This window comes from Ochotona curzoniae, unplaced genomic scaffold (assembly GCF_017591425.1).
Source record: "Ochotona curzoniae isolate NIBS_2020 unplaced genomic scaffold, NIBS_Ocur_1.0 contig_2318, whole genome shotgun sequence".
In the NCBI taxonomy this organism is placed as follows: Eukaryota; Metazoa; Chordata; class Mammalia; order Lagomorpha; family Ochotonidae; genus Ochotona; species Ochotona curzoniae.
Window position 1 is genome coordinate 16140802 of NW_024465419.1, and position 26959 is coordinate 16167760.

The window sequence follows — 26959 nt, forward strand, 5'->3', positions numbered from 1 at the left end:
CCTGTAGCTGTGTGGGAGACCTGGAAGAAGCTCCTGGCTCCTGGCTTCGGATTGGCTCAGCTCCAGCTGTTGCAGTTGCTTGGGGCGTGAATCATCGGACGGAAGATCTTCCTCTCTGTCTCTCCTCCTCTCTGTATATCTGCCTTTCCAACAAAAATAAATAAAATATTTTTTTAAAAACATTAATATTGTTCACTATTACAAAGTTTTTATTTTGTAGAAGATTGTATTCTTATATAGGGCACAGATCATTTTCTCATATACAGATTTACTTTTTTGTATATATTCCCAGGAGTAGGATAATTGGGTCATATGGTAGATCCATTTTCAGAATCTATACCAATGTCAAAGAAATGTCTAAATAAAAAGTGTTAGCATGATATTTAAACCTATAGTGAAATATTAAATACATTTTCAACATAAGGCATTGAAGCAGGAGACCACATGAACTATTATTTGTTGAAGAAGAGTAATGCTTAATTTATGGTAATTCAGGAATTTAGATGTGGTATTTATATCTCTTTAGTACTATAGAAAATGATTTAGGTTGGTGACTTATTTTAATCAAAAAATACCTTTAATTAGCATGGGGTACTTATTTCTTATATATAATAATAATACTCTTATCAAAAAGTTATCCTTAGTGCATATGGTCCTCTTGTAAGACAGATGATAATTATCAAAGTAATGTTGTGTTCAGTGTTGAGTTTCATGTGTTGTTTTGCTGTCATTTCAGAGATATACCTAGAATCCCGGAGAGCACGCATGCCCAGCTGGAATCCAGTAAGTGTCATTTCTCTTGAAGGAAATGTTACTCATAATATTTTTCATGAGGAGCCAAATGACATATTTAACTATTTGTATAAATTAAGGGATGTTAAAGCCTTCCTATCAAGTACAGTCCTATGATGATGGCAAAATATAGCATTCCATAGTATTTTAAGATTTTTGAAGCCACATTGTCTTCATTGTAGATTTTTAGACAGTTTTTCTGTGGCATGCTATAAGTAACTGAATTTAAATGAAGTGCAAATTAGGTAAGTTCTGACATGCTTGCATACCCATGAAATCATGATGAGAATAAAATAATCAAGAACATATTTTCATCATTCCCAAGAGTTTCACCCTCAAACTTAGCACAACTTTAATATTTACTTCGTAACCTCAGAGTGAGCATATTACATGAAACAAAAAAAGAAAAACTGTGTTTATTCTCATTTACATTTTTAAATATGGAATATTAGTCCTGATTTAACTTCAAAGGTATGTGTGGTAGTGAATATAGGTGTTTAACTGATGTTAACACATGAAGGCTTCTTCAGAATGAACTTTTCATACTAAGGTATTTAACCCGTGACAGTCAGACAATGACTATTGAGAGACAAGAGAACAGAATGGATCTTGCATTGAAATATGTTTTGAGGATATGCCACATTTAGAATCAAGGACTAAAGCAAGAACTTGAAAGGAGAGCCTTCCAGGTCCAGCTGGTGAATGACACCAAGGCAGGAAAGCCCAAGGCAGATTTGAGGAGATGAAAGTAGGCAGAGAGGCTGAATGGAAAACAAGAGGACAATGGTGCAAAGGAGGGAAGTCGTGATTACCAAATGGCATAGGCTCTGTGCCTCACTTTTGGGACTTTGGCTTTTCTCTGAAGGAAACTTAGAACTAGAAAGATGATAATGAGGTGCGGTGTGTGTTTTAGAAACTGGCCAAGGATAAAAGCAGTGAGAAGACTTATCTAATAAACTGGGGATACGATGATGTTGACCTAGACTGTAGTGACAGCAGTGAAGGTGGTGAGACACGCTCACATTTGCCAAATATCTCAAAACTGTGACTATACTGTAAGAATAGATATATTTAAAGATTCCTAATTTTTTCATTTTTTATGCTACATTTCCATACGCTCAGGGATTTCCCTTGCTACCCTTTTCATTCCCCCTTCCCCTACCGCTGAGAAATAATTTTTTTTTTACTTTTATATATATAAATATAAATCTTTACAATTCTTCAATAGAGTCAGTGCAGTTCTTTTGGCATTCCAAAGCTGTCCAATTTGAAATATGGTTACATGAGTTGTTTGAAATAGCACCTATGGCTAGATGCAAAGTCATTTAATCAAAAATAATATCTCAACCATGAGAAACAATCAATATTATTATTATCATGATGATGTGATGGTATTATCATTATCGTTGTTGCTCTCATTTTGCCTAATACGTAATTTGTACTTAATGTTATGCTTGTATAACACTTGGGCAGCAACCCTGGGATAGGTGAAATTTTTATTCACTCAGATTACTCAGAGATTATATGTGCCGTGTGTTAGCTATCTTCTTATGGCTGTTAAGAGGATTGTTTCTACGGAGACAGGAATCCTTTCTCAAATAGCATCTGATCTTATTCTTTAAACGTTGAAGATGAAGAAGGTTCTAGAACTAGTCGATCTAGAATTCTGTTTCTGACTCCTCAATCATCTCTTTTTGTGGTTTTGATTTTTAAGATACATGACTCCTAAGTTTCTATCATGAAAAGCATCTATCATGGTCCCTTTTTCCCTAACTGTTCAAATAATTTCTAATGGTTAGTGTGTTTCTGCTATCTGAAATGTTATAAGATTTGGAGTAAGAGAACAGATTACTTCTTATCATAAAGATACTATTCTTCCTACTTTCTAAGAAACATAAAAAACAAATGAGCAAGCGAACAACCATTGCTCTTCCCTCTGCTCTTAACGCCTGAGGTTTTGGTTCCGTTTTGCTTCAATACGCCCTGTTGAAGGAATTGACCCACCTCCGTCTCCAGCTGGCATACATTGCACAGGCTCATTTTGGACAGTTTTTACTCAAACATCTGATTCTGTTTTTCCAGTTAACTGCTTTTCATCTTCCTTGAAATGTCTCTTAGGTATTTCAGAGTTGGCTGTGTTCCAGAGTGAGCTCCTCACTCAGGCCTTAAAGTGTCTCTTTTAGTGTCCTCCCTCCTTGTGAATGTCAGCACCGCCCTTCTGCATTCATGCCATAGGTGTTGGGGACGTTATGGACCCTGTCCCAGTGACTAGCGCCTCAAATTTTAGTGTTTCCCCTGCTTTCTCATGCGCTATTATCTTTACTTTCTTTTCTGAGTCTTTACTTTCTTTTGTCATGCTCTCTGCTGAAGTCCCTCTTTCTATTCCTTTTGACCACATTTACTGCTGTAGTCTTACAGCATTCATCCTACCTCAAACTGTTTGCTAACTCTTCATTGCAACCCACACTCCACATAAGTAGTAAACTCATCCTTCTCAAGTGTAATCTTTATGATACCATTCCTTTAGACTTAGTGTGAATATTTTATTAGTACTAAAGTGATTATTCTATAATTATTAAATGTAATTTCCGCGGTATCTTACCAATTTCATTTCTATGTATTTTTCAACTTGTTCCTTCACCATCACAGAAATAAATTTGTCCATGCTTGAATAAATTATGGGTATTGCAATTTTGGTTTTTCTTTTGTGTTTTGTTCATAGCTCTCTCTTTTCTGCCATTTTAGTTTTAGTCTATTTTTCCAGAAATGATTTTTAAAACTCACTGCTTGACAACCTTTAGAGTTTGGGGACATTCAAATACATAAGTTCTGAGTATTGTGAATTTAGATTGCCTTCACAAGTTGCTTTATTGATTCATATGTTTGTTCTATTTAAAAATTAAATATTATAAGATGTCAGCATAATATACATAACAGACAAATGAAGTGCTGCGACAGGAGACTGTTTCTACTAAAATTGGCACAGAAAACAATTCAAACTGGCCTTAAAAGAAACCTTAAACTGTAGTGATGCTTCCAAAACAAAACACAAAACTAAACCCACCAAAAACCTCTTAAGAACATACATATTGGAACCATTCTGGATAAGAAAATCGTTTTTTTTAAAATGATCTTTTACATGCATCTTAAAAATATTTTAAAATGTAATCAGGTAAGTTTATTAAATAGTAGTCAAGTACCATTTTACTGTTTTCTCATGTATAGTTATCTTTTCAGGTTCTAGCTCCTTTGAATCTCAAAAAATGGATCGTCCTTCAATCTCTGTTACCTCTCCTATGAGTCCTGGCATGCTAAGGGATGTCCCACAGTTCTTATCTGGACAACTTTCAGTATGTAATCTCTAACTTAATTTATTGTTTCAGAATATCAAATAGTATTTTTTAAAATATGTTGACTTTCATAAACTGAGTTCTTCCTAGGACATTATTGTATTTTTAACCATGAACTTTTAATTCTTACACTTTTTAAGAAATTAAAATTCAATTTTGATTATTTATTGTAGTGCTTTTTATTAGATCTAGATTTTCTGGATTTTATTAAACTAGATTTTGTTAAGACAAGGTAATTTTTAAGTCAAGTATTATTTCAAAATTCAAGGTCATGATCTTGCTTTGTATTATAAAATGACTAATTTACCAATGATTTTAAGAGAAATAAAATACATACAAAGCTAATATTTAAAACTAAATATGTCGTTTTTATAACTTTCCAGTCTTTGAAAAATTTATTATGTATTTAATGGTAATTATTGGAGTACGGAAATTGCTCTAAAATAATGTGATCCTTTGGATATCCTTGTCAATAGATAAAACCAAATTAAAGAGGTCATATGTAATCAATTCCTGATTATGTGCTAGGTGATTTCACATTAAGTGATCCTTCAATTCATCGTTTCCTAATAGAAAGTTAAAAATCAGTTATGCATTTTATATCATGTTCATTTGCAGAGCTTTGCAAATTTGTTTTATTCATTTGTTCAGTTGTCATTTACTTATAAGCCATTGAAAATATCAAGATATTTAAAATTATTCATTTATACATCAGAAAGGTTCAGGTTAATATGGTGAGTAATGTTGGCAATTACTGAACTTGAAATTTCATGAGTGTTTGGGAACTATTTATGTTCTTAAATACAGATGTTGAATTTTGGATAAAACATATTGGAGTTAAAAAAAAGTCCATGTATCAGATTGATATTTGAAGAGAAATAGAAATAGATTTCTTGGGGGGGGGATTAAATCAACTGCAAAATTTCCCCTGTTTTTTGGGGGGGGGAGGGAAGGGCAATGTGTTATTTAAATGTCTTCTGAAGTTTTTTCATATTTAAAAGTGAATTCTTCGAGTATAAGCAAAATTAAGCTATGAAAAATGACTCAGAAATTCCCTGAACGTGTCTTAGCTGTTACTGTTTTGAACCACAAAGGTGACAATAACAGAAATACGATGCATACGTGATGAGCTAGGGTGCTGTACATATCTCACTAAAATGATTTTTTTTCTCTTTGTGATTTTCTTTTCCTTTCTGTTTCACAGAGTGAATATTTTATTTTGAAAATAATGGTGCATTTTCAATCTCTATAATAAATAGCATTTTTCCATATATATATATATATACTATGAATTTGTGTGTTTGTGTGTGTGTGTGTGTGTAGATGGCTTGAGTTTGTGGAGGAGATAGTAGAAGTTGAATTTCCCTTAAGAAGGGTTAATACTTCCTGTCTTGTTCATAGTCTCAAGGTTTCATTATGGTTTGGGCAAGGAGAGAGAGTTGAGATCATAGCATAGGGATTTAGTTAAACTTTGGATTTAATGACTTACTGTTTAAAATGAATGTTTTAAAAAGATGAGGCTGTCAAATATTTTGGGGAGATACAAAATTGAGGTTTCATTTCTAAAGGTAAGTGTGATAGTGTATAGCTAAACCCTTTTGATTTGTGATATTGGCTTAATTTCCATGTAATTACGATTTAAAACATATGCTATTTTCTCATTTTCTTATGACTTGAAAAGGTTATTGTATACTATGAAACTGACAGCAAAATTTTTGCCAACATATGATTGTAATTTAAACACACACAGCCCTACACTTACTCACAAATATGAATGCTGATGGCTGTAATTCGTATTTATTGTGTCTACTGTAGGAAGTTAAAAATGTTTTAGCCAAATTACACTTACCAAGTTTAAAAAATATATGTTAAATTCTGACCCCAGGTCTGCCTTAGTGTTAATTTCTTAAAATACAAGCGAGCAAGATAACAATGGATTGCACTCTCTTGTAATCTGTTCAGTTTGTCCTCATTCTATTTAATCTAGGAAAATCTAAATAGTATGCCATCCTGGGATTATTTCCTTTTATGTTCAAGTGTTTCTGTACAGCCTGTAGGCAGTTTGACTTGTCTTAATGATACAGAATTTAGAAAAACTATATGTGTTAGAAAACTGTATCACCCTCTGGGAAAATTCTTAGGAAATCACAAGATGAGATTATAGTTCATATTTCCTTTTAAATCTTATGTTTGAGTAAGTTTGCTTTTGCTGAAATGTTAGTGAGGCTGATATCACATTTACATAATCACAAATCACCAATACCAGAGGGCGAAGATAATTTTCATACGATATGATTTTATTTTCCTAATGGATTATGCTAGTTCAATCACTGATATTTTGCAAGTAGAAAATTAGACATATATTACAAATTTATGTACAATTTCATAAATTTGTATAAAATTAGACATATAATGCAAATTTGTATGCATTTACATTTCATAATGAATTTTTAAAAATATTCAATTTTTTTCACCCCCATACTTGGTTGTGTGGCAGCTCATTATTCTAACACAGAACTATGAGAAGTGACATTGTTGCATGTGGCGGGAAATCTGCAAGAGGTGTGTTTTATGCCTCCTGGACTGTATGTTCACCTTTTCAGTTTGTTCTTTGCAGAGTTCCACTGTTTGATTTCTTTTTCTGTTTTTGTATTATCCTAGAAATGTGCAGCTTTTTCTTCAGAGGATTACTTTTCAATTTTGAATATTCAAAAATTACTTTGTAGTCTTTTTTTTTTAAAAAAAGATTTATTTGTTTTTATTGGAAAGTCAGATATATATATAGAGAGGAGGAGAGACAGAGAGGAAGACCTTCTGTCCACTGACTGACCCTTCAAGTGGCTGTAATGGTTAAAGCTGAGCCAATCTGAAGCTAGGAACCAGGAGCTTCTTCTGGGTCTCCCGTGCAGGTGCAGGGTCCCAAGGCTTTGGGCCATCCTCTACTGTTTGGTTTCTTCTTTTGGAAAAAAGAGGAATCCTGAAAATGTTCATGGAAAATGTAAATCATGCGATAAACTATGCAAGGCTATCAATTTTTTGCACCAAAATAAACATTTTCTTTCACTTCCTTTTGAAGGACATTCATATCTCCATACAAAAATCTAGATGACTTGATTATAGATTGGTTTGGATTTCATAGGAAAAGGAAAAAAATGAACTATATTTGAATGATAGTCCATGCTACACATCCGGTTTCCTTTGGATTGTTAGTGCCTATCTTCAGACAACTCCTGTGTCATTTTGATCAAGTCCTACGGCAGAAAGAAGCCTTCAGTGATTTGTGATTTGGCAGATTGGAGAGGGACATCCTTAAGAAATGTGAAGCGTGGAGTGGAAGTCTGAGGAGAACAGCAGAATTAAATGCTGAGGAACCTCAGAGATAATGTCTCGTTTTATTGTTTTATTTAACTTCGCCATACCCTGCTGAAAGCCCAACATTTTTGTCATGGTATATTTTGAAAACGGTTTAAAAATCAAGACAAAACGTTATTAAAGAAAATAAACTGTTTAATTTTTTACTTAAAAAAAACACTGATTTAATTGAAACTAGGTGTTTCTCTGTTTTCCAGCTATTTTCTCTAGATATAAAAATGTATGCAGGAGTTTATCTCTTTTTTGAGTCTTGTTTCTTCATGCATAAGCTACCTACAATAGCAACTCTATCCTAGCATTGTTTATTTAATTGTGAGTTAATAAACTTGAAATAAACTGTCAAAAGCTTGGAAAAATACTCTTAAAAACTGTATGTATACAAGGAAATATATTATTGGTGATAAGCGGGGTTAGTAAGTAGTCTTAAGTGTTACATATTAGATGGCATTTAATCTTTATATCTGCTGTAGATTCTTAAAGTCTTAAGTGATTTATTAATTCAGCTCATTCCAGTACACTTTCATTTCTCAAGGTGTGTGTGTGTGTGTGTGTGTGTGTGTGTGTGTGTGCACGTGCGTGTGTGTTAAATTTCAAAGCCAATTTGCTAATGCTTTTTAGGTTTTGCTTAGACACACTCTGTAGATTTAGCACAATTATTTGCTTGCGTGTGTATTTACTGATAATCCTATAATATGCTTTCATCTAACTTATGGGACTTTTTTCCCTATGTACAGACGGCCCTCAGTATCCATGGGTTCTGTATCCATGAATTTAACTGACCTAGGAGGGAAGATATTTGAAAATTTGCATCTGTGCTGAACGTGTACAAACTTTCATCATTATTACCTAAATGATATAGTGTCACAACTATTTATATGACATTTATTCTCCATCAGGATTGCCATCTAAAGATGGTTTAAGAGTATGTGGAGGATGTGGGTGGATTAGATGCAAATATTACCCCAGTTAAGTCTTGGGCTTTCCTTACTGACTTTAACATCTGTTGGTTGGTGGAACTAGGAGCAATTCCCTGGATGTTGAGGGACGGTTGTAATGTGCTTAAGTATATAATCTGATATTTCTTGATTCTTAGGTGATGCTTGCAGTCATTCTTGTAGAATATTTGAGCTCAAATATATCATTTTTGTATTCAGTCTTAATTCTTATGCTGACTACACTGTGAATAATTTATTAAGCAACTCATAACATTTTGTATTGTTTGTGTATTTTAGCACTTGACAACATTAATTTATTCATTACATTGACATACTTACTTTAGATAAATACTATAATGGGAAATTGTATTTAAGGGATATTAGTATGTGTTTGTTTTTACTTTACGTCTTTTAGTTCTAGCGTGGTGTCTTTTTTGGTTTTGTTTTATTGCCTTTTTCTTTAATTTTGCTTACCAGAGCCAAAGCCTTAGTAGAAGAACAACGCCTTTTGTTCCTAGGGTCCAGGTAAAGGCCGTGTCTGCCTGATAGAAACTAAAGTTGTGTGTACACCCTTCTTTGTATGTTTTTGGAAAATGCGTAGTAGGAAAACTTTTTTTGGTCTGTTGCTCCAAACCATGTTATTGACTTTCAAATCATTTTCTGAGTCAGCTTGGAAATTCTGCATGGGGATTAGACTACAAAATAAAAATTTAAAGAGACAATCTTTGTTAGTGATTGTTATATGACAATCTAACTACTAAAACCAGTAGGTTTTGAAATGGTATTTAATGTAGATTTAACTTAGATTTTACTTATATATAGAATATTTATGGCAATAGCTAATTATGCTGTCAGTGTTTCCTTTTGTTGTGCTGAGGTTGCTGTCTCTTTAAATCGTTCATTGTGTCATTTAACATCTACATTTTCTTGCATTTTCCAAGCAGTAACTCCTTGAGGAGATTGGCAAATATATTTGTACCTTATTTCAACTATGCATATTTCATAAACAGTTAAACTTTTTGAAAGTATATTCTTTTGGAAAAAAACAAATCACAATCCAGATACAATGTGCTAGGTTTACTTTCTTTATATATTTTGTCATGCCAGTATATTTTACCATAATACTTGGGTACAAGTTGTTTGCCTCTTTTCATTAGGAAACCCTTGTAGGGTAAAATAGTATCAACCTAGCTTTCCTAAGCATAGTATTATCCCTTCCTTGCTTTGCTGCATGTTTAAAAAATATTTTTGGTCTTAGATAATAGTTATTTTGTTCAAATTTGAAGAATTAAAATTATTCTACTTAAGATTACAATAAACATTATCTGCTTGTGCTGTTCAAGTTCTACTCAGGAAAACTAAAAGAGTTATATGGTAAATCTGGAATAATTATATGAAAATGGTTAAAATGACATCATGATGCCAATAGGCTTATTTTAATCATTTATTGTACAGCTACAGATAGGCAGTTTAGGAGCATTATTAAGAAGTTAGGAAAAAAGATTCATAAAGTTGTGGATAATATAAACTGGGGATCCACTAAAAATTACAACCTCAATGCAATTCCACAAATAAAGCCTAGGTCGAATAATCAAACCTTTAGTTTAAAATAGGTTATTATAAAGTATAATTTTGATCAGATTATCAGTAAAAACAATATATGATTGTCTCCTAAATAATTGATTTTTATATTTATGTTTTAAATATAATTGAATAAGCGATGGAGTATTATTACAAAAATGTGAATATCCATGCTTAACAACTGTTTGCATGAGAAATAGAAATTAGTAGGTGATGTTTTTGGTTTCCAATGTGTGGCTCATTTATGTCATGATTTTTACTGAGCAAAAACACTGCATTGGCATAGTAACACTTCCTAGCTTCCGCAGGCCTTTTTTTGTGGAAAAAAAACTCACAGAGATTGAAAATTACTTCCAATAATTACCAACTTCATTTCATGATTATAAATACTATTTGTTTGCTACTTGTAAAGTTTATTAAAAAATTTTATTTTAGTGTGTTAAGATAACTTTTTCCTTAAGGTGTCTTGTATACATGTAATTATCCTCTGAAGTGATTTTAAGTATCTTGGAAAAATATAGTTTCCTTTATTAGTAGTAAAGATAAAAAATCATGAGAATTAATCTGCTCTTAGTCACAGGTTGTAGAGTAATTATAACATTGTCTATGACATCTCATCTCATGCACAATGAGACATTGCTGCATCTCGTTTTTTTTTAACTCATGTTTTTGCAAGAAGAATTTAATTTTCCTTTGCATTCCCCTAACTGAATGTATATTCTAATATTGTTAATTGAGCAAATTATCAAACATCTCCCTTTTCAAATACTGAGGACCTTTTTTCTTCAGATTGTTGATCCCTTAGTCTAAAGAAGTGGTTTTCAAGCTTGGATGCCTGCAGGGATCACCTGTAGGATTTGTTATAAATCTATTTTCAGGGCTTATTCTGATTCAGTAGATGACAGATAGACCCAAGAACTTTATAAATTTTCAGTGAATAAACTGAGTAATATTGATGCAGGATGTGTATTAACTGCAGCTTCAAAGGCAGTCTTCAAGCATCCACTTTACTTAAAAGCTCCATTAGGAAAACATGTTTTTCTTTATACAAAGGAGAGAAGAAGGAATAACATAAGAATTAGTAATTATGATTTTTAAATTTTATGTATCTCTTACATTTATTCCTATAGAAAAATTTGGCCAAAAAAGCAAATAGGAATAATTTACTTGCTCTATTTAGCTGTCAATTACCTCTTCTCACTCAAAAGTTACTTATTCTCTCAAACCCCACATTTTATAGTAAGCCATTCAAAAAAGCATGCTAGGTTTGGAAGTGGACTCCCAGTGTAACATATATAATCATAATAATCATTATTGTTATTTTCAAGTTCTAAATTTTTGATTCAGTATCAATTTTAGGATACTGGTTAGTGATGTGTTGAGTTGTGAACCAAAATGTGGATTAGAGCCATGGTTGTTCAGGATTCTGACTCATAATTAGCTAGCAAAGGAGTAGGAGGGTGTAAGCTGTGTGTGCAAGAGTGATGACTTAAATCAAATGTCTTCCGCAGATTATTGTGAAGTTCCAGTTCCTAATTATGGCACAGGAAAGTTAATTCACATTCTTATCTAAAATCATAAATGCCCTTCTATTATTTTGGAAATGTGAAGCATTTACTTCACAAAAGAAAGAGGCTTTATGGATAAGCAAGAAAAATTTTGAAAGATGCACTTAAAAGTTTCAAGTAGAAACTGAAATAATTTGTTAACTAACACTACTAGTGAATTCCCATAACTTACAGTCTTTGATAAGGTCTTTGGCTGTAGAATAACATAAAACATTTACTTAAAATGTCCCCTTGATTGTCATATAACCAAGTTATTGTCAACTTAGTTAATTTTGAGTACTTATTCTAAAAGAGAGTCCAAGATGAACTACCGTGATGTTCATTTTGTAAATGTAAGCAAAAACACGGAGCAATCAGTGTACATAAAGTCCTTAATTATAATGTAATTGTTATATACATGATAATAAACACATGCTATAGGATAATTAGAAAAGCTAAGAATTTAGCTCCTTTAACAGACCGTCTGAATCATTTTTTTTAATTTGTTGAAGTTATGATTATACATGCTTTTAACTAAGCATAATTTGCCAAGTGAAATTTATGTTATGTGCTATTATTAGTAAGAGAATGGCAATAAGTTTGGAAATGAAAACAGTATAATTGAGTTAATAGATGAATATTTATTGCTTTCCAGATAAAACTATGGTTTGACAAGGTTGGCCACCAACTCATAGTTACAATTTTGGGAGCAAAGGATCTCCCTTCCAGGGAAGATGGGCGGCCAAGGAATCCTTACGTTAAAATTTATTTTCTTCCAGACAGAAGGTAGGTATATAAAATAAAATAAGTGTTCAGTAACAATGAGTACTTCAGTTCTATGTCGTTTGTTTTTCTCTATCATAAAGGTGCATATTTTAAACATAACCATAGGCATAAAACTTCCTAGAAACCAAATATTGGCAACCAATAGTTGAGATTATATAAAGTTTAAATGTTTATTAACATATTTTTGAATATTCATTTTAGGCATGTGTGGATTATTTATTAAATATTTTCAACACAATTTTGGTGTCAACTGAAACATATTCCTTATTCCTCCTTATTCCTCTATAATTTCTACCTCTCCTTATCAAGATTTTTTCTGTTTCATAAAACTAGCAAGTGTGTTTTTATGTTTCATCGCCTTATTTAGGAAAGTTACCCACTCAGTATGGATACTGTTTTGTCAAGCATATGTTTATCTCTGTTCTCATTAACATAAATTATATGGTTGTAGTCTTACACAGTTTCTTTCAGGTCTCTGAGTAGACTTCATGGAAAGGGATGGGAGGCCATACTTCTATAACGTCCTATATAGAATTTTTAGTTACAGTGCATTTCTCTTTTATATTTTGAATGGAAAATTAAGAATTTGGATGCTATACTAAGCTAAATAAAAATAAAGATCCTGGTAATATGAAATTAATCGGAAAAAGTGTAGGTTAGATTTCAATTTTATCAGGAAAAAACCAATTACATTCTCTATAAATTAATGATTTTTAGAGATTCAAAAATTTTAACATCATTAGGTTGGTATCAAAAATATCTCTGTAACATGTTTATTGGTCTTAGTTTTTTAATGCTTGCAGCATCTTTTCAATTTTTGGCTGCTACAGCATGATTTGATGCTGAAGGCATTAGTTTGATTCCTAGAAAAAAGGATTTTTTTTTCAAAGATTTATTTATTTTTTTTGGAAAATAAAAGGACTATTTTCTTAATGTGCGAAAATAAGAGTTATAGCATTATTCTTTTAAGTGAATTTGGGCTTCATTTAACATTAAATTGCCTTATTAAGCTGCGACCATATATATTGGGTTTGTAAGGAGCTTCCAAAATTACTCCTCCCCCCCCCCGTTTCTACCCAATATAGAAATCCATTTTAGGAATACTCATACTTTGAGGGTTTTATTTTCATCTTTAAGAATAGTTACTAGCTCATTCTTTTGTTCTGCTTTGGATTTCAGTGAAGTTATCCTTTAATTAGTAAGTTCCTGCTAAATGCATCCTGCTTGGACTTCAGAGAAGGAATTTTATTTATTGATACGGTCTCAGAATTCGTTCTTTCACTACTGTGATATAAATAGACAATAAATAAGTATGTAAGATTTTGAAAGGCAAGAGGAGAGAAAGACCTGAGAAAAATCATAGTACTTATAATTATTCCCAGAACTTATTCCTTTACACAATGTCACTTCTTTTCCATTTCGAAATAAAATATGCTACACAGCTTTGAACATTTATCTTCCTACCAAATTAAGACAGATGTGATGCATATAAATTCATGTCAGTTACTATATTTATTTATTTTTTATTTTTTTATTATCATTAGTTGTTTTTTTTTAATAAAATTTATTTTGACATTCTTTACATAGTTAATTAGGGTAAGAAAGTTCAAGGGCTACAGGAAAGTGGATAATACTAGTATGTTTTCCATATTGTTACCTTCATGTTTAAAGGGGGGTATTAAGGGAGAAGGTCCACCCAATTTCCCACCCTCCCCAGGTCCTGGATGTAGGGCATGCTCTGAGGTTCTTGCTCAAGTGGTTTTGATATTGCAACTGTTATGAATCGCTCTCAATCTTGCCACTCCAAGCACTATGAGGTCTTTGAAAAATCCACTGATTGACATAGTCCATCATAGCTGAGATGGTTGGTTGACCCGTTCTGTCTTCTCTCTTTTCTTCGTTAGGGTTCTGAGTCCAGCATTTAGATTAGGAAGATCTCCAAAGAAACTTCTTGTATGTGCTAACAAGTACAGGGCCTGGCACCGTCCATCGCTCCAATCAGCTGGTGGTTGCAATTGCTGGGTTGGTTCTGTTTTCACTCTCGACTTCCACTGGAACCAATGGGTGTTGCAGTCCAGCCTGGTTCTGCCCAGCACATACTTGGCCCTCACCTAAACCAGTGGGAGCTGCAGCCTAGTTGGAGCGACCCACAATAACCCCCACCAGGCCCGCCCCCTACCCTGGTTTGCCAGTAAGTGTAGCAGTAATCCAGTCTGTCCCCACACCCCATTCCACCCCAGCCGCTATCTTAGTTTTATGTCCTCCTGTGGAAGTGGTAACCCAAGAGGGATGAGCCCACTATTTCCCTCCCAGGCCTCTCCCACTCCCAGATTCCAGCTGATGCTGCGTCTAAGCCCAAACAACCCTCGCCCACTTTAATTTTGTTTGCATCAGTAGGAATAATCCGCCGAGCCCGGCTTTTCCCTGATCTAGTCCACATGAGGCGCACAGGTGTGGTAGCTCTGCCTAGTCTGGTCTGCCCCCATCCCAGCCTATGCTCTCCTGTGGAAGTAGCTGTCCAGCAAAGGAACCCTCCCTTATTCCCCTGCCGGCTCTGCCCACTTCCTTTCTTGTTCTCAGGCTGGTTGGGCACTGTGGTCCCTTCCGGTACAGGCAACCTCACCTCGGCATTCCATATTGTGCACTAGTCTTTGTTGCGACCGAACCTGGGTCGACCCACACTGGTGCCTGGATTTGCCAGTGGATGACATGGACAGCTTCAGCCTGGTCTTGCCCCCACGTCTGCCAATTGTATGTCAGTGTGTAGCTTTCCATGGCCTTTTCTGGGCTGTTTCCTATCATGTTTCTTGCGCTGACCTGCCGGGTCTGTGTCCTGCCAGAGGAGTTGCCCAGGCTCCTCCATCAGAACCTCTCCCAATGCCAGGTTTCACGCTTACCAGTGGGTCCATGAGCCAACCCTACTCAGTCCACCTCCTGTCATGGCAGGAACTGTGGCTTTTCCTGACTGGCCTTCCACCCAATCTGGTTCTTGCTGTTGGATGTTCCAGCCCAGCCATAGTTTGTCCATACCCACGTATGGCTCACACATGGCTCAGTAGGGGTTTGAGACCTTGTCTAGTCCATCCCATATCTGCCCTGGTCCTCCAGGACACCAGAGGGTGTTGGGGTCCAGCCCGGTTCGGTGCATTCAATCCTAGTCCACACTTGTGCCAAGGGAGACTACAACTGTTTCCAGATCAGAATGCAGCCCCCCTTCCAGGCCACATGCCTCTTGGTGGGAACCTCAGCCCAGCTAGGGTTGTCCCCTTTGCTCCCCAACCAGGCCTATTCCCAGCCATAGATCACTTGCCTGCCAATGGATGCTCTGACTCAGCTTGGCACAGCCCCTCCCCTGTCCCAAACTCTGCCTTAGACACTGTGGCTTAGCGTCCCTGGCTCCCGCAGAACAGTAGGTACAAGAGCCTAGCTCGGCATGACCTTTGCTCCCTCCTGGTTTCTAGTTTTACTTGTGGGCTAAGGTTTGCTCGGTCATGCCAGATCTACTCTGTTCCATTACCAGTTGACACATTAGCCAGCTGTTGGAGCTACTTTTGCAGGACAAGCCCCAAGCCATAGCTTCTGCATGGACTGGTATTTGGTGCTCAGCATTATTAGTGATTAGAAGTTTTACAAAGGAAGAGTTACTGCCTTTTTCAGGTCCAAGAAGCACAGTGGGTTCAACCTGGAGCTAATTAAGCAGCGACTCAAAGAACCAAATCCCCAGAGCTCCCCGGCCGGGTGGCCAATAAGTGGAGCCTGGCACCAAATGGCGCACTGGCCGCCCGGGGAACAGCTCACCATATGCACATGGTGGCTGTCCAGGATCCAGGCATGAGACGCCCCATCCTGAGACCCACCAGCTGCTGGGAGGCTACTGGAGGTTTAAATTCCCAGGCCCAAGGTCGCGCCCCTCCCAAATCCCATTCACTGCCCAATGAAGGCAGCGGGTGGGTCCTGGACATGCCCAGTCCCAGAGACCTCCCCCCTCGGTCTACTCACCCTGCAGGAAGTGGCCCCCGGAACCCAGCAGGCCCGGGAAAAGCTCACCATGTGCACATGGTGGCTGTCCGGGATCCAGGCATAAGACGCCCCATCCTGAGACCCACCAGTTCCTATATTTAAAGGAAGCTTTCTGCTGTATTAAATATGTTTGATCAGAAAACATGTATTGTCTCTAGAACATTCAAGTCTAATCTCTATTAACAATTAAAGTTACTTTGCTTCCCCATTTCAGAGACACTCTTGACTTTATTCTCTTTCCTCCCTGTGTTTCCCAACACTCTTAGAACTGTCTTGTGTTCTATTTGGAGTTGATTTTCTGTGTGGTTATCATTCAAATAGGTTCTCTATGGAGTCTGCAGTTTATTCCTGTTGCTATCCCTTTTTCTTGTATCTGGTCATTGATCCTAATATCTTAGAGAAGTGATGTCCAAATTGGAGAGGGGTAGTTTTGCTGATATGTAAAAATTCTTGAAAAAGATTCTTGAATTAACATTCTTATCATATTATTTTTTATCTTTTATGTTAATGTATTTCCCAATATATGTAACTTTTCAGTACCACTGGTAATACTTATAGGAAATTAATAAATAAATGTGCAAATGATGAGATAACAAATTGTTCAGTTTATGAAGGCATACAACCTAAGAAAGTATGATAACCTCTGAGTTGAGAATCCCATCAAATGGTCATCTTCCATTTCAAATTTACACTATAGTGGCTGTCTTACATATAATTTTCAAGATTTTAAAAGACGTAGTATTTGTGAAATAAACAAATATTTATTATGTGTAAGAGTAATTTCATAAGGTGCAAATAGTAATTACTGAGTAGATAAACTATGGGTATAAAGCTGTGGACATGAGTATGTATATACGTATTTTGTATAATAAGACTTGCACAGGGTAAGTTAAGGGTATATGTAATATTACTGCTTAAATACTGTCATTAGGATTTCCAGTGGGACCTTACGTTCAAAATTTGAATTATTATTTTCCAGTCTGGTCCTATTATGGTTTTAAGAAAGATAAAATTTTCAATTACTATTTTTGAGAAAAAGTAAAATTCATTGAAATGTCATTAAGTATGACAGTGATTGAAAATAAAGTATGATGCAGTTACATAGCTTACAAATTTTAATAGTAATTTTAAGGGTTATAATAATTTCAGTGTATAACACATTTGTGGTTTAATAACTTCTCTCCAGAAAAGCAATAACTTCATAAATTTTAGGAAAAATGTATTATTTAAATTTTTATACTTTTATTTTTTTATAGCGATAAAAACAAGAGAAGAACTAAAACTGTGAAGAAAACATTAGAACCTAAATGGAATCAAACATTCATTTATTCTCCAGTTCACCGAAGAGAGTTTCGGGAACGAATGCTTGAAATAACCCTTTGGGATCAAGCTCGAGTTCGAGAGGAAGAAAGTGAATTCTTAGGAGAGGTATCTGAACTTATTTGAAAACTTACATTGTTCATGTCATGCTGATTATTTTTATATGACAGTCAATGGAATTTTATATTTCAAATCTCTAAAATAAGCATTTTTTCTTTAATGAATGTAGCTACAGCTGGGGCCCGCATGGTGTTGAATAGGTTAATTCCCTGGTTGCCAGCGCTGGCATCCCATGTGGACGCCGCTTTAAGTTCTGGCTGCTCCTCTATTGATCCCAGTTCTGTTTATGATCTAGGAAAGCAGTCAAGGATGAATCAAGTCCTTGTGGCCCTGTACCCACCTTAGGGACCCAGACGATGTTCCTGGCTCCTTGCTTCAACTCAGTTCAGCTCTTGACTTTGATAAAATCTTTTCAGCTCCAGCTGTTGGGGCCATTTGGAGAGTGAACCAGTAAATGCAAGATTTCTCCATGTCTCTTCTTCTCTATATAAGTCTGCCAAATAAAAAATAAAAGCAAATAAATCTTTTTTTTTCCCATTGGAAAATCAGTTGTACAAAGAGGAGAGAGAAAGATCTTTCATCTGATGGTTCACTCCCCAAGTGGCCACAACGGCTGGAGCTGAGCTGATCTGAAGCCAGGAGCATCTTCTTCTTCAGGGTGTCCCATGTGGGTGCAGGGTCCCAAAGCTTTGGGCTGTCCTTAAATGCTTTCCTAGGTCTCAAGCAGGGAGCTGGATGGGAAGTGGAGTAGTTGGGACAAAGACCAGCACCCATGTGGGATCCCAGTGGATGCAAGAGAAGGACTTTAGCCACTAAACTACCGCAGCAGACCCCAAATTAAATACATCTTTAAGAAAGATAAACATAGCTTCTGCTTTCAAAGTTTATCAACACTATATAAAATGGTTCTGAAAACTGATAATTTTGTATTTTTGTTCTTACTATGGAAATTTTGCTGTTGAAAAGATTGCATTATGTTTCAAAACTGCTTTGTTTTTTATTACATTTCATTTTATGACATCGTTTCATAGGCTTAAAACTGCTTTGTTTTTTTAATGTAAATATGTGGTGTGTTGTATATATCTATACCACTGTTAAGTAGTAAAATTTATTCATAGATTGATTTTTAAACCCTATAGTGTTCCAGGCACTGTGTTAGAGACTGAGCCTTAAACTGTGAAGAAGGCATATAACTTCAAGAAAGTTGCAATCCACTGGGAATCTAGACAGTAAAGTAACACTTTTGCTAGAACACGCAAACTGCTTGCTATATTGAGATAAAGGCAACAGGATTGTAAAACTATCATGCAAGTGAGGAATGCTCAAAGTATTTGGAAAGGAAGAAAATTTAGCAATGTCAAGAGAAGTTACTCCTGCAGAGGGAAAAAGACATAAAGAGCCAGAGGTTTTTGTACAATAGTATTAAAATTGGAAGGGCAAATGGTAAGAAATGAGACTTGCCTACTACAGTGAATTCAAATCAGATCCCTTACCATATTAAGACATTTGAATGCCTCCTTTGGCTAAGGAAAACCAGTGATTGATTTACAAAGAGATTGATTTGATGGCTTTAGGGCTTGAGAGAAGTATTTTTAATTGTAATGTGGATAATGAATTGGAGAAAGGCAAGATAGGAAGCCTTGTTGAAAAATAAGCCTATAAACAATTTGAGAAGCCAAATGACAAAGTTGTGGGCAATAGACATTCTGCCCTAGTGGTGTGGATGTATGAATTTCCTGCACAACTATTGAGCAAGTTGTTTCATCTTTGTGCTTCCTTAGTTAGCCATAAGAGAATAATTACGATTATAAATGAGTGCTGTGGTGTGTGTAAACAGAAGGGACATAAATGCTTATGTTGCAAATGACTTGGGGGAATTTGGTAGAAGCTAAATAATATCTTGGCTGTTTTGCTTGTTTACTTCCTGTAGCTAAAAAGTAATGTGTTTTCACACAGCAATCCGTGCAAACACAAATGTACTTTCTCACTTGGATAATACCTTAAACAGAAATAGTCATTTATTTATACAGACTGATTTCTTTTATAATGTTCAAACATATTCTTAACACAAAAGCCATAATATAGTTCTCAATTAAACCCCATTCTTTTGATTCTTTTTTTCCTTTTCTTTTTTAAATCCATAAACCATCGTATGTTGAATCCATAGTTTTACGACAGACTGATTCATATGATATCATTCACTAATGAGCTAGTTGTGTTTACAAATAAGTTCTTTTAATCATTTTTGGCATTGGTATCATATTGATAAAAGTTAAATAAGAAGAGTGAAATTAAATATAAGAGTAAAATTTTCCTAGTAGCAGTCTGTTAATTAAATAACAAATTGTTAGAAATCTTAATGTATGGTATGTACTTTAAAATAGCTTTTCTTTCCTAATTCAAGATTTTTAAAGTTTAAATTAGTTATTATAAAATAATATGCATTTTATTATTATAGAACTAAAAATATTATTTCTGTAATGGTAAACTTAACAACATCTAGTAGGTGAAAGGTCAAAAAATCTACAGATTGCATATCTTAGGTATTAAATGACTAGATAACAAAGAAATTACAGAAAATTTTATCTAGAGATTACTGAAACATATTGATAGTTTTCCAACCCCTAAATGATTTGGTTTTTGATCTAACATTGTTCTTATTATAACGATTATAGAAGATACAAGACCCTTAGAACCTGTTTTGATTGATGCATCTAACAGTCTTTTTTTCTCTTGGGCTTGTAGATTTTGATTGAGTTAGAAACAGCATTATTAGATGATGAGCCACATTGGTACAAACTTCAGACCCATGATGTGTCTTCATTGCCACTTCCTCGCCCCTCTCCATATATGCCTCGAAGACAGCCCCATGGGGAAAGCCCAACGCGGAGGTTGCAAAGTAAGTTTCCAGAAAGTGTCACCACTGCATTTTCTAACTTTGAGTGAGTTGGATTTGGATATATTATTGAAATATTAAATGGTACCTGTTAGTAATATTTCATAGCTGTTATGGAGGAATTTAAATGGTTTCATTCACTAAAATAAGTTCACACTGTTTACTCATCACAATTTTGAAGTGCATTACAGTTGTGTTTTGGGTGATATTACTCTAAAAGATCACATGATACATAAATCCTAGTACTTAGAATTTTAAATATAAGAATCAGATAGCAGACTTATAACTACCAAAAATTATGATTTATACTTTAATTTTCCAGATATTTTATGAATTTGTAGGACAGCAAATATACCATAGTGGTTTTTTTTTTTTACATTGGAACTGTATGGCTTGAGCAGATTATATCTTATGCCTTATTTTGTTTATTTATGAAATGGAAATGAAAATGCCTATTTTATACAGAGTTTATAAGAATTAAGTAATGTAAAGTGGTTTTGTTAAAATGTTTGCATTTTGGATGAGACTTGAGTATCATCTTAATTTTGAAGCAAAATTAGATCAATCTGGAGAAAATCAGAATAAAGTCAGAAATGTTTGGAGAATGAAAAGTGTTATTTTTGGTTCTGTGAATCTACAGTTTAAGGTTTGAGATTTTTGCTTATGAATCTGTAATCAAAAGCTGAAGTAGATGCTTGCCGCTTTTGTTAACGAAGTCAACATATTCCAGGTTACAGTATAAAATTATTTGTGTATTTTAATAATGGTGTACAGTAACAAGACTTTAAATGTGTACATTTATAGTCATGAATTCCCTATCATTTATTAATCATCAGGAATACACTTGATACTATAATAAGTAGCTACTGACTAAATATATCATTACCTTCCTACTGTATAGGAAAATAAATCATGTATCAAAAGGCTGCTTGATGAGTAGAGAGGTAGGACAGAGTGATGTATGGCAGTCAGGAAAACTGGGAAAATTGCATTCAAGGTTTCAAAAATACTTGGAATTGTATTTTCTGTCAATAATCAAATATGTGGGTAATTTGTACTAATTGAAACTAATTTTGCAGCACTCCTGTTTCCAGCCTCCACACATCAACACTCATCCATCTCTTCTTTCAAATGCCATTACAATATTTTTGTTGTAGTTTTTATATTAGAATGAGTTTTATCAGAACTGATGCTTTTGTCGTGGCTGCTATCCTCTGTTCAACAAAATTTCACAAGGTCCACAAAGCAGGATAATGGCTTGTTACATGAAAGTGACTAATGTGTGTTGTAACCTACTAGAAGCCATTGCTACAGTAGTAATAGTTCATAGTGTAGAGGTGCAAGTCAATCTTACCTTTCCCAAAGAATTTTCCCATTCTCCACTGCTTTGGGTTGTTGTGATACAGAGCAGGTTTGGACTCCTAATGCATGAAGCTTTTATATCCACTCCTAGTTTCTGTTTTTCCCCTAGTTGATAAGTAACAGTATATGTGAAGGATAGTGCAAATAGAGTACTTCCTCAGTGAATGTATGTGTTATGAATTTTCATGCAATTAATTTAACTTTTAGCTTTTCTTCCCCCCCCCCGAACTGATTCTTCTTGTTACTTAGTTATTAATTACACTAAATTTTCCCAAGGAATAATAATGGCCTCACAGTAAATAATAATCAAGTCTGAAAATATCAGTCTCACTCATAGGGATTATATTTATTTTGTATTCTGTGTTGTAGTTCCCATAGACTAGGGAAAGCATATTTGTATTTTTGGAATTGGCTTACTGCTCAGGAATAGGAAAAATAAAAACCTGTCCTTTGCCATAAAATGGATATACCTTGAAAGTATTATTTTAAGCAATATTTTTGATATAGGATTCAGGTAGCTTTGAGTATCAGCTTTGAATGACCAATACAATTAAATTAAATATCAGGGTACTTCAAGACGCTTATGAAAATGGAAAAAGTTAAGTATTTTCTTACACTTTTAAGTGCATGCATGTGATTATATCAGTGTTATTAATGTGACAAAATAAGAATGTTGTATGTATCAAAATAATTCTAAAGATGTTGACCTAACTTTGTGGAAGCATTATACATTTTGAAATTGGAGGACATTAAGGATAACAAATATTAGATAAAGAAATAAAAAGCCTGTGAAAAACAAGTGGAAAAGGCATGGCCGTATTCTATTTGTTTACTTGTTTACATTATTGGTTCTTAGTGGGCTGACCATAATAATTACAATGTGTGAAGAGCATCATATGTGAGTAATTCCTTGTTTCCCTTCACAAACAAATCTCTAAATAACTTCAAATAGATTTTACCATCACACTGCAAATATAGTTTAGTACATTGTGCTGGTATATGTTGTTCTAAATATCTGTCATCTGCAAATATGTATATGATTAAAATCCCTTTGTGAAGAATAATTTTAATACATCAAAGCATTTGGTGCCTAATCTTTTATTCTTACTTAAATAACTCCTTTAATAATTGTTAATCTTTCCATCACTAACATAGAATTTTAATTTTTAAAAATTGCAAAGAATCTTTGGCCTTCATAGAAAATGCTGATACTGACCCTATCTCATTTTTAGAAGTAAAATATTAGATGCTTTGTAATATCTTTTGACAAAGAACTAAAGCAATGTATTTTCTTCTTTTATTCTGTATTAAATGTACTGATGTCATTTTCACAGGTTTTAGAAATACAATAATCTTTCAAATAATCTCAAATTCATTAAATATTTTGTTCTAATCTTGCAGTAAAACTTGTACTGGTGAATTGTATCTTATTAGTGGTCGTCCTAATGATTTACCTTTGTGTTCTTTTTCCAAGTAGATGTTTTTTAGGGAAAATGTTATGAAAAGAAAATGACATGGACAACTTCTGATTTTCACATTAATTAGCAATAGCTATGTCTTTGTTCTATCTTTTTGCTTAAGGAAATGGTGAATGATTTAGAACTCTATGTACCGTAGTTACTAAGTCTGCTTAAAAAGTAACATGACATTTATATTTATTCACTTGTAACACCCCTCTGTCATACTGTTTCCTGCAAATTTTGGCTGCATACTTTGTAATCACCTCTTCATATCACAATGTTCTCTTTTCAGTAACTTACAGGTATGCTATTGACTATATGATTTTAAAAACATGTTTGCATATTTTGTGTTCTTGTTAAGGAATGCTTTCCTAACTCTTAAAACTCTTCTTTTACTTCATATGTTTTTTTGAGAAGTGATATTTTTTCATTATTACAACCCTCAAATTTTTTCTTCACTTTGTGATATAATAAGTAATTTTAAAATTTGAAGCATTACTAGTCCTTTTTTTATATTTTTATTTTTCACTGGGATCATATCATCTCATTATAATTTAATTTTAATTTGGTCAATAATTCTTTTATGGTATACTGGAACAGAAGCAAGTTATATACATACATTTCTCTAAGTTTTATTACATTACATTGGTACTCTGAGATTCATAATGTTGAATTACTATACTATGGAAATTGGCAAATGCTACAAATTCAGGTTTTATTTTTTCCAGAGAAATGGTTGTTAATATTTTACTAGTATAACACCTTGAGATTCAGCTTTTATAAATTATTGTAAGAAATTTAATGGATGGAGGTCTAGGAAAATCTAAATGAGTACTTATCTAAACTCCATATGAAAGCACTGGAAAGATAATTAATGAAATGTATCAGCACATTTTTTAAAAAGTGAGTATTAAAAAAAAATAAATAAAAAGTGAGTATTTTAAATTTATTGTCAACAAAGATATTATAAGGTAAATATAGGACTGTGCAGGATAATGCCAAAAATCTACTTCTCTACTTCTTCAGAATGCTTCCCTCAAATTTTAAAATTGAATATTAGGAAATAAGCTTTAATTATAATTGGTAAGCATATTATTTTCTTTAATTTATTGATTCATGTCACTATGTGGTATGCTTGCTGGGTTGCTAGTACAAATATTCCTTTAGATTTAAAATGTACACTCTGATGGTAATTTACTCATTCTTCAATGTGAAAATTACTTAATATTTTACTATCTTTTCAAACTTTGCTCTTTGTTAATAGGAAAATCTAATTTATATCTCCATAATTATGATCATTTTACAGGTTAGACTATCAAAACCTTTTTTTTTCTGTATGGTTTTTCAAAGTTTGCCTTAGCCTAAAAAGAATTTGGTTTTATGGTATGCTTCTTGTAGAAATTATGAATTCTAAAAAGAATAGTGCATCTTTAAAATTTTTTTAAAATTTATGCTCATCAGTTGCTTATAACATGTTAAATTTTTAAGAACATTGCTTTGTAATTCATATGTGTTATAAGATAGACTTGACAACATCGTTACGCTGCAGCCTATTTTTAATTTTTAGTTTTATGTATCTTCTCGTACTAATTTCTGCTCCTTGGGTATTATTTTTACATTTAGTTGAAGTTTTAATGAATTTAATTTATAATTTTAATCTGCTGTTTTGTTTTCCTTTCATATATTTTTCTGACAGAATAACTTTTATGCTTTAATGTAAAAATATCAAACTATGTATTCTTAAATATAGGGCAGTAATTACATGTCACTACTACTATCACATATAAAGATTTTTAAATCTATTTTTGACACTACTTTAACATTTTTTTCCAGATAAAGTATTATGTTCATATAATGCAGGTAAATTTTAGCATGTGAAATGTTTAATGCATGTATTCATATGCACATTAATTGGTTTGTTGTTTTGTGCTTTGTTTTACTTTTGTGCATATGTAAAGTTCCTAGCCAATACCTCAGTGGTTTATCCTATTTTCCTAATGAACATTTTCAATATTTCCTATTTCAAATACTTCCTATTTCAATTATTTTGGTGTTAAAAATCACTTGTTATAGTATTTGATTTATTATTTCAGTGTGTCTAATATTGTCTCTTAATGTGGCACTATTCCATCACTGAACTCTATTTTACTACAAGTAATGCTTTATGCACACTGTCTCCAAAATTTTCATATGAATGGAACTAACATAAATTTTTTTTAAACTCATGGGGTGTTGATATTAAAATGTGAAGCCTTTGACTTAAAACATAACTGAAACTATGATGTTTATAATTCCATCCATAATTTTGGCAGTTTTGTCAAATCTACCAAGAAGAATGGATTAAAGTTAGTTTTATTTTTGCTATGAGCCATAGAATTTAATTTCACACACTCACAGAATATATGGGAAGATGTTCTAAACTAATGATGCATTTTTAATTGGTCATTACTTGATTTTAATTGGAAAACATTTTTTAAAATTTGTTTAGCTTTATCAGCTTTTTTAAAATAAAAGTTTTGGAAAGATCAGAATGTAATTAATAACAAAACAAAAAACCAAGTCAGAAGCTACACAATAGATTGAAATATACTGAGGCAGGCTAATATTTCCAATCGAGATACATTTGTCTTACAGAAACGGACACAATAGTTAAAACCGATTTTTGAAAACCTCTCAGTATTATGCATTGAAGGATAGTAATTACAAAGAAAATAAAACCTATGAGTTGAATTACAAAATTGCTCCAGCTTACCACCTCAAGGAATTTCTATGGGATCCGTGTTGTGAGCAGAGGTTAAGCCACCACCTGCAACACCAGTAATATTATGAGCACTGAATTGAGTTCTGGGCCCTGTCCTTTCGATCTGGCTCTCTTCTCTTGTGCCAGGAAAAGCAAAGAACGATGACCCAGCTACTTGTGCCCTTGTCACTCATGTGGGAGACCTTAGAAACATTAAGGATTCAAAAGAAGAAATACAACTATCATTATTTGCAGGTGATGGAATAATTTCCCTTGAACTCTGCAAAGAATGTAGATAAACTATAGGGTACCAAGATGGCTAGATATATAATATATCAAAATCAATTGCATTTCTACACATCAGTAACAAAGTTAGCTTAAAACAGCAACAAATAATATCAAATACCTAGGAATAAATCTAACAAGCCTTATGTCAAATTACTACAGGATATAAAAGAACATTTTGTTAAGGTGTATTCAAGAACATGTAGACAACTGGTAAGTTTCTTTTTGGGATGCCTGCATCCAGTATTGGAATGTCTGCTTAATTATTGCTTTCTCCTGTTTGAGTTATAAATTTAATACAGTTCCAGTCCTATCTGGTAGCTTCTTAGAAATTGATGAGTAGATGCCAAATGATTATAAAGTTAGAGGGATATGAGTGACTTGGTGTAGAGTAGCCTTGTCCTACATGGTTAAGGGTTAGCCTGCTGGTGGCTTACAGTATGATATATTGAA

At 33.7% G+C, this 26959-nt stretch overlaps 1 protein-coding gene across 4 annotated transcripts in view; it reads left to right on the top strand.

Moving 5' to 3' along the window:
• The window catches only part of LOC121151335 (regulating synaptic membrane exocytosis protein 2-like), a 351958-nt gene that overhangs the window by 243801 nt on the left and 81198 nt on the right, over window positions 1-26959 (top strand). For all 4 annotated transcript variants that reach the window (XM_040972683.1, XM_040972685.1, XM_040972681.1 and 1 more), the window contains 5 exons: window positions 737-783; window positions 4030-4142; window positions 12233-12363; window positions 17640-17811; window positions 20509-20662. In XM_040972683.1, the coding sequence (XP_040828617.1) occupies window positions 737-783; window positions 4030-4142; window positions 12233-12363; window positions 17640-17811; window positions 20509-20662 (617 nt within the window). The remainder of the gene's footprint in view (window positions 1-736; window positions 784-4029; window positions 4143-12232; window positions 12364-17639; window positions 17812-20508; window positions 20663-26959) is intronic.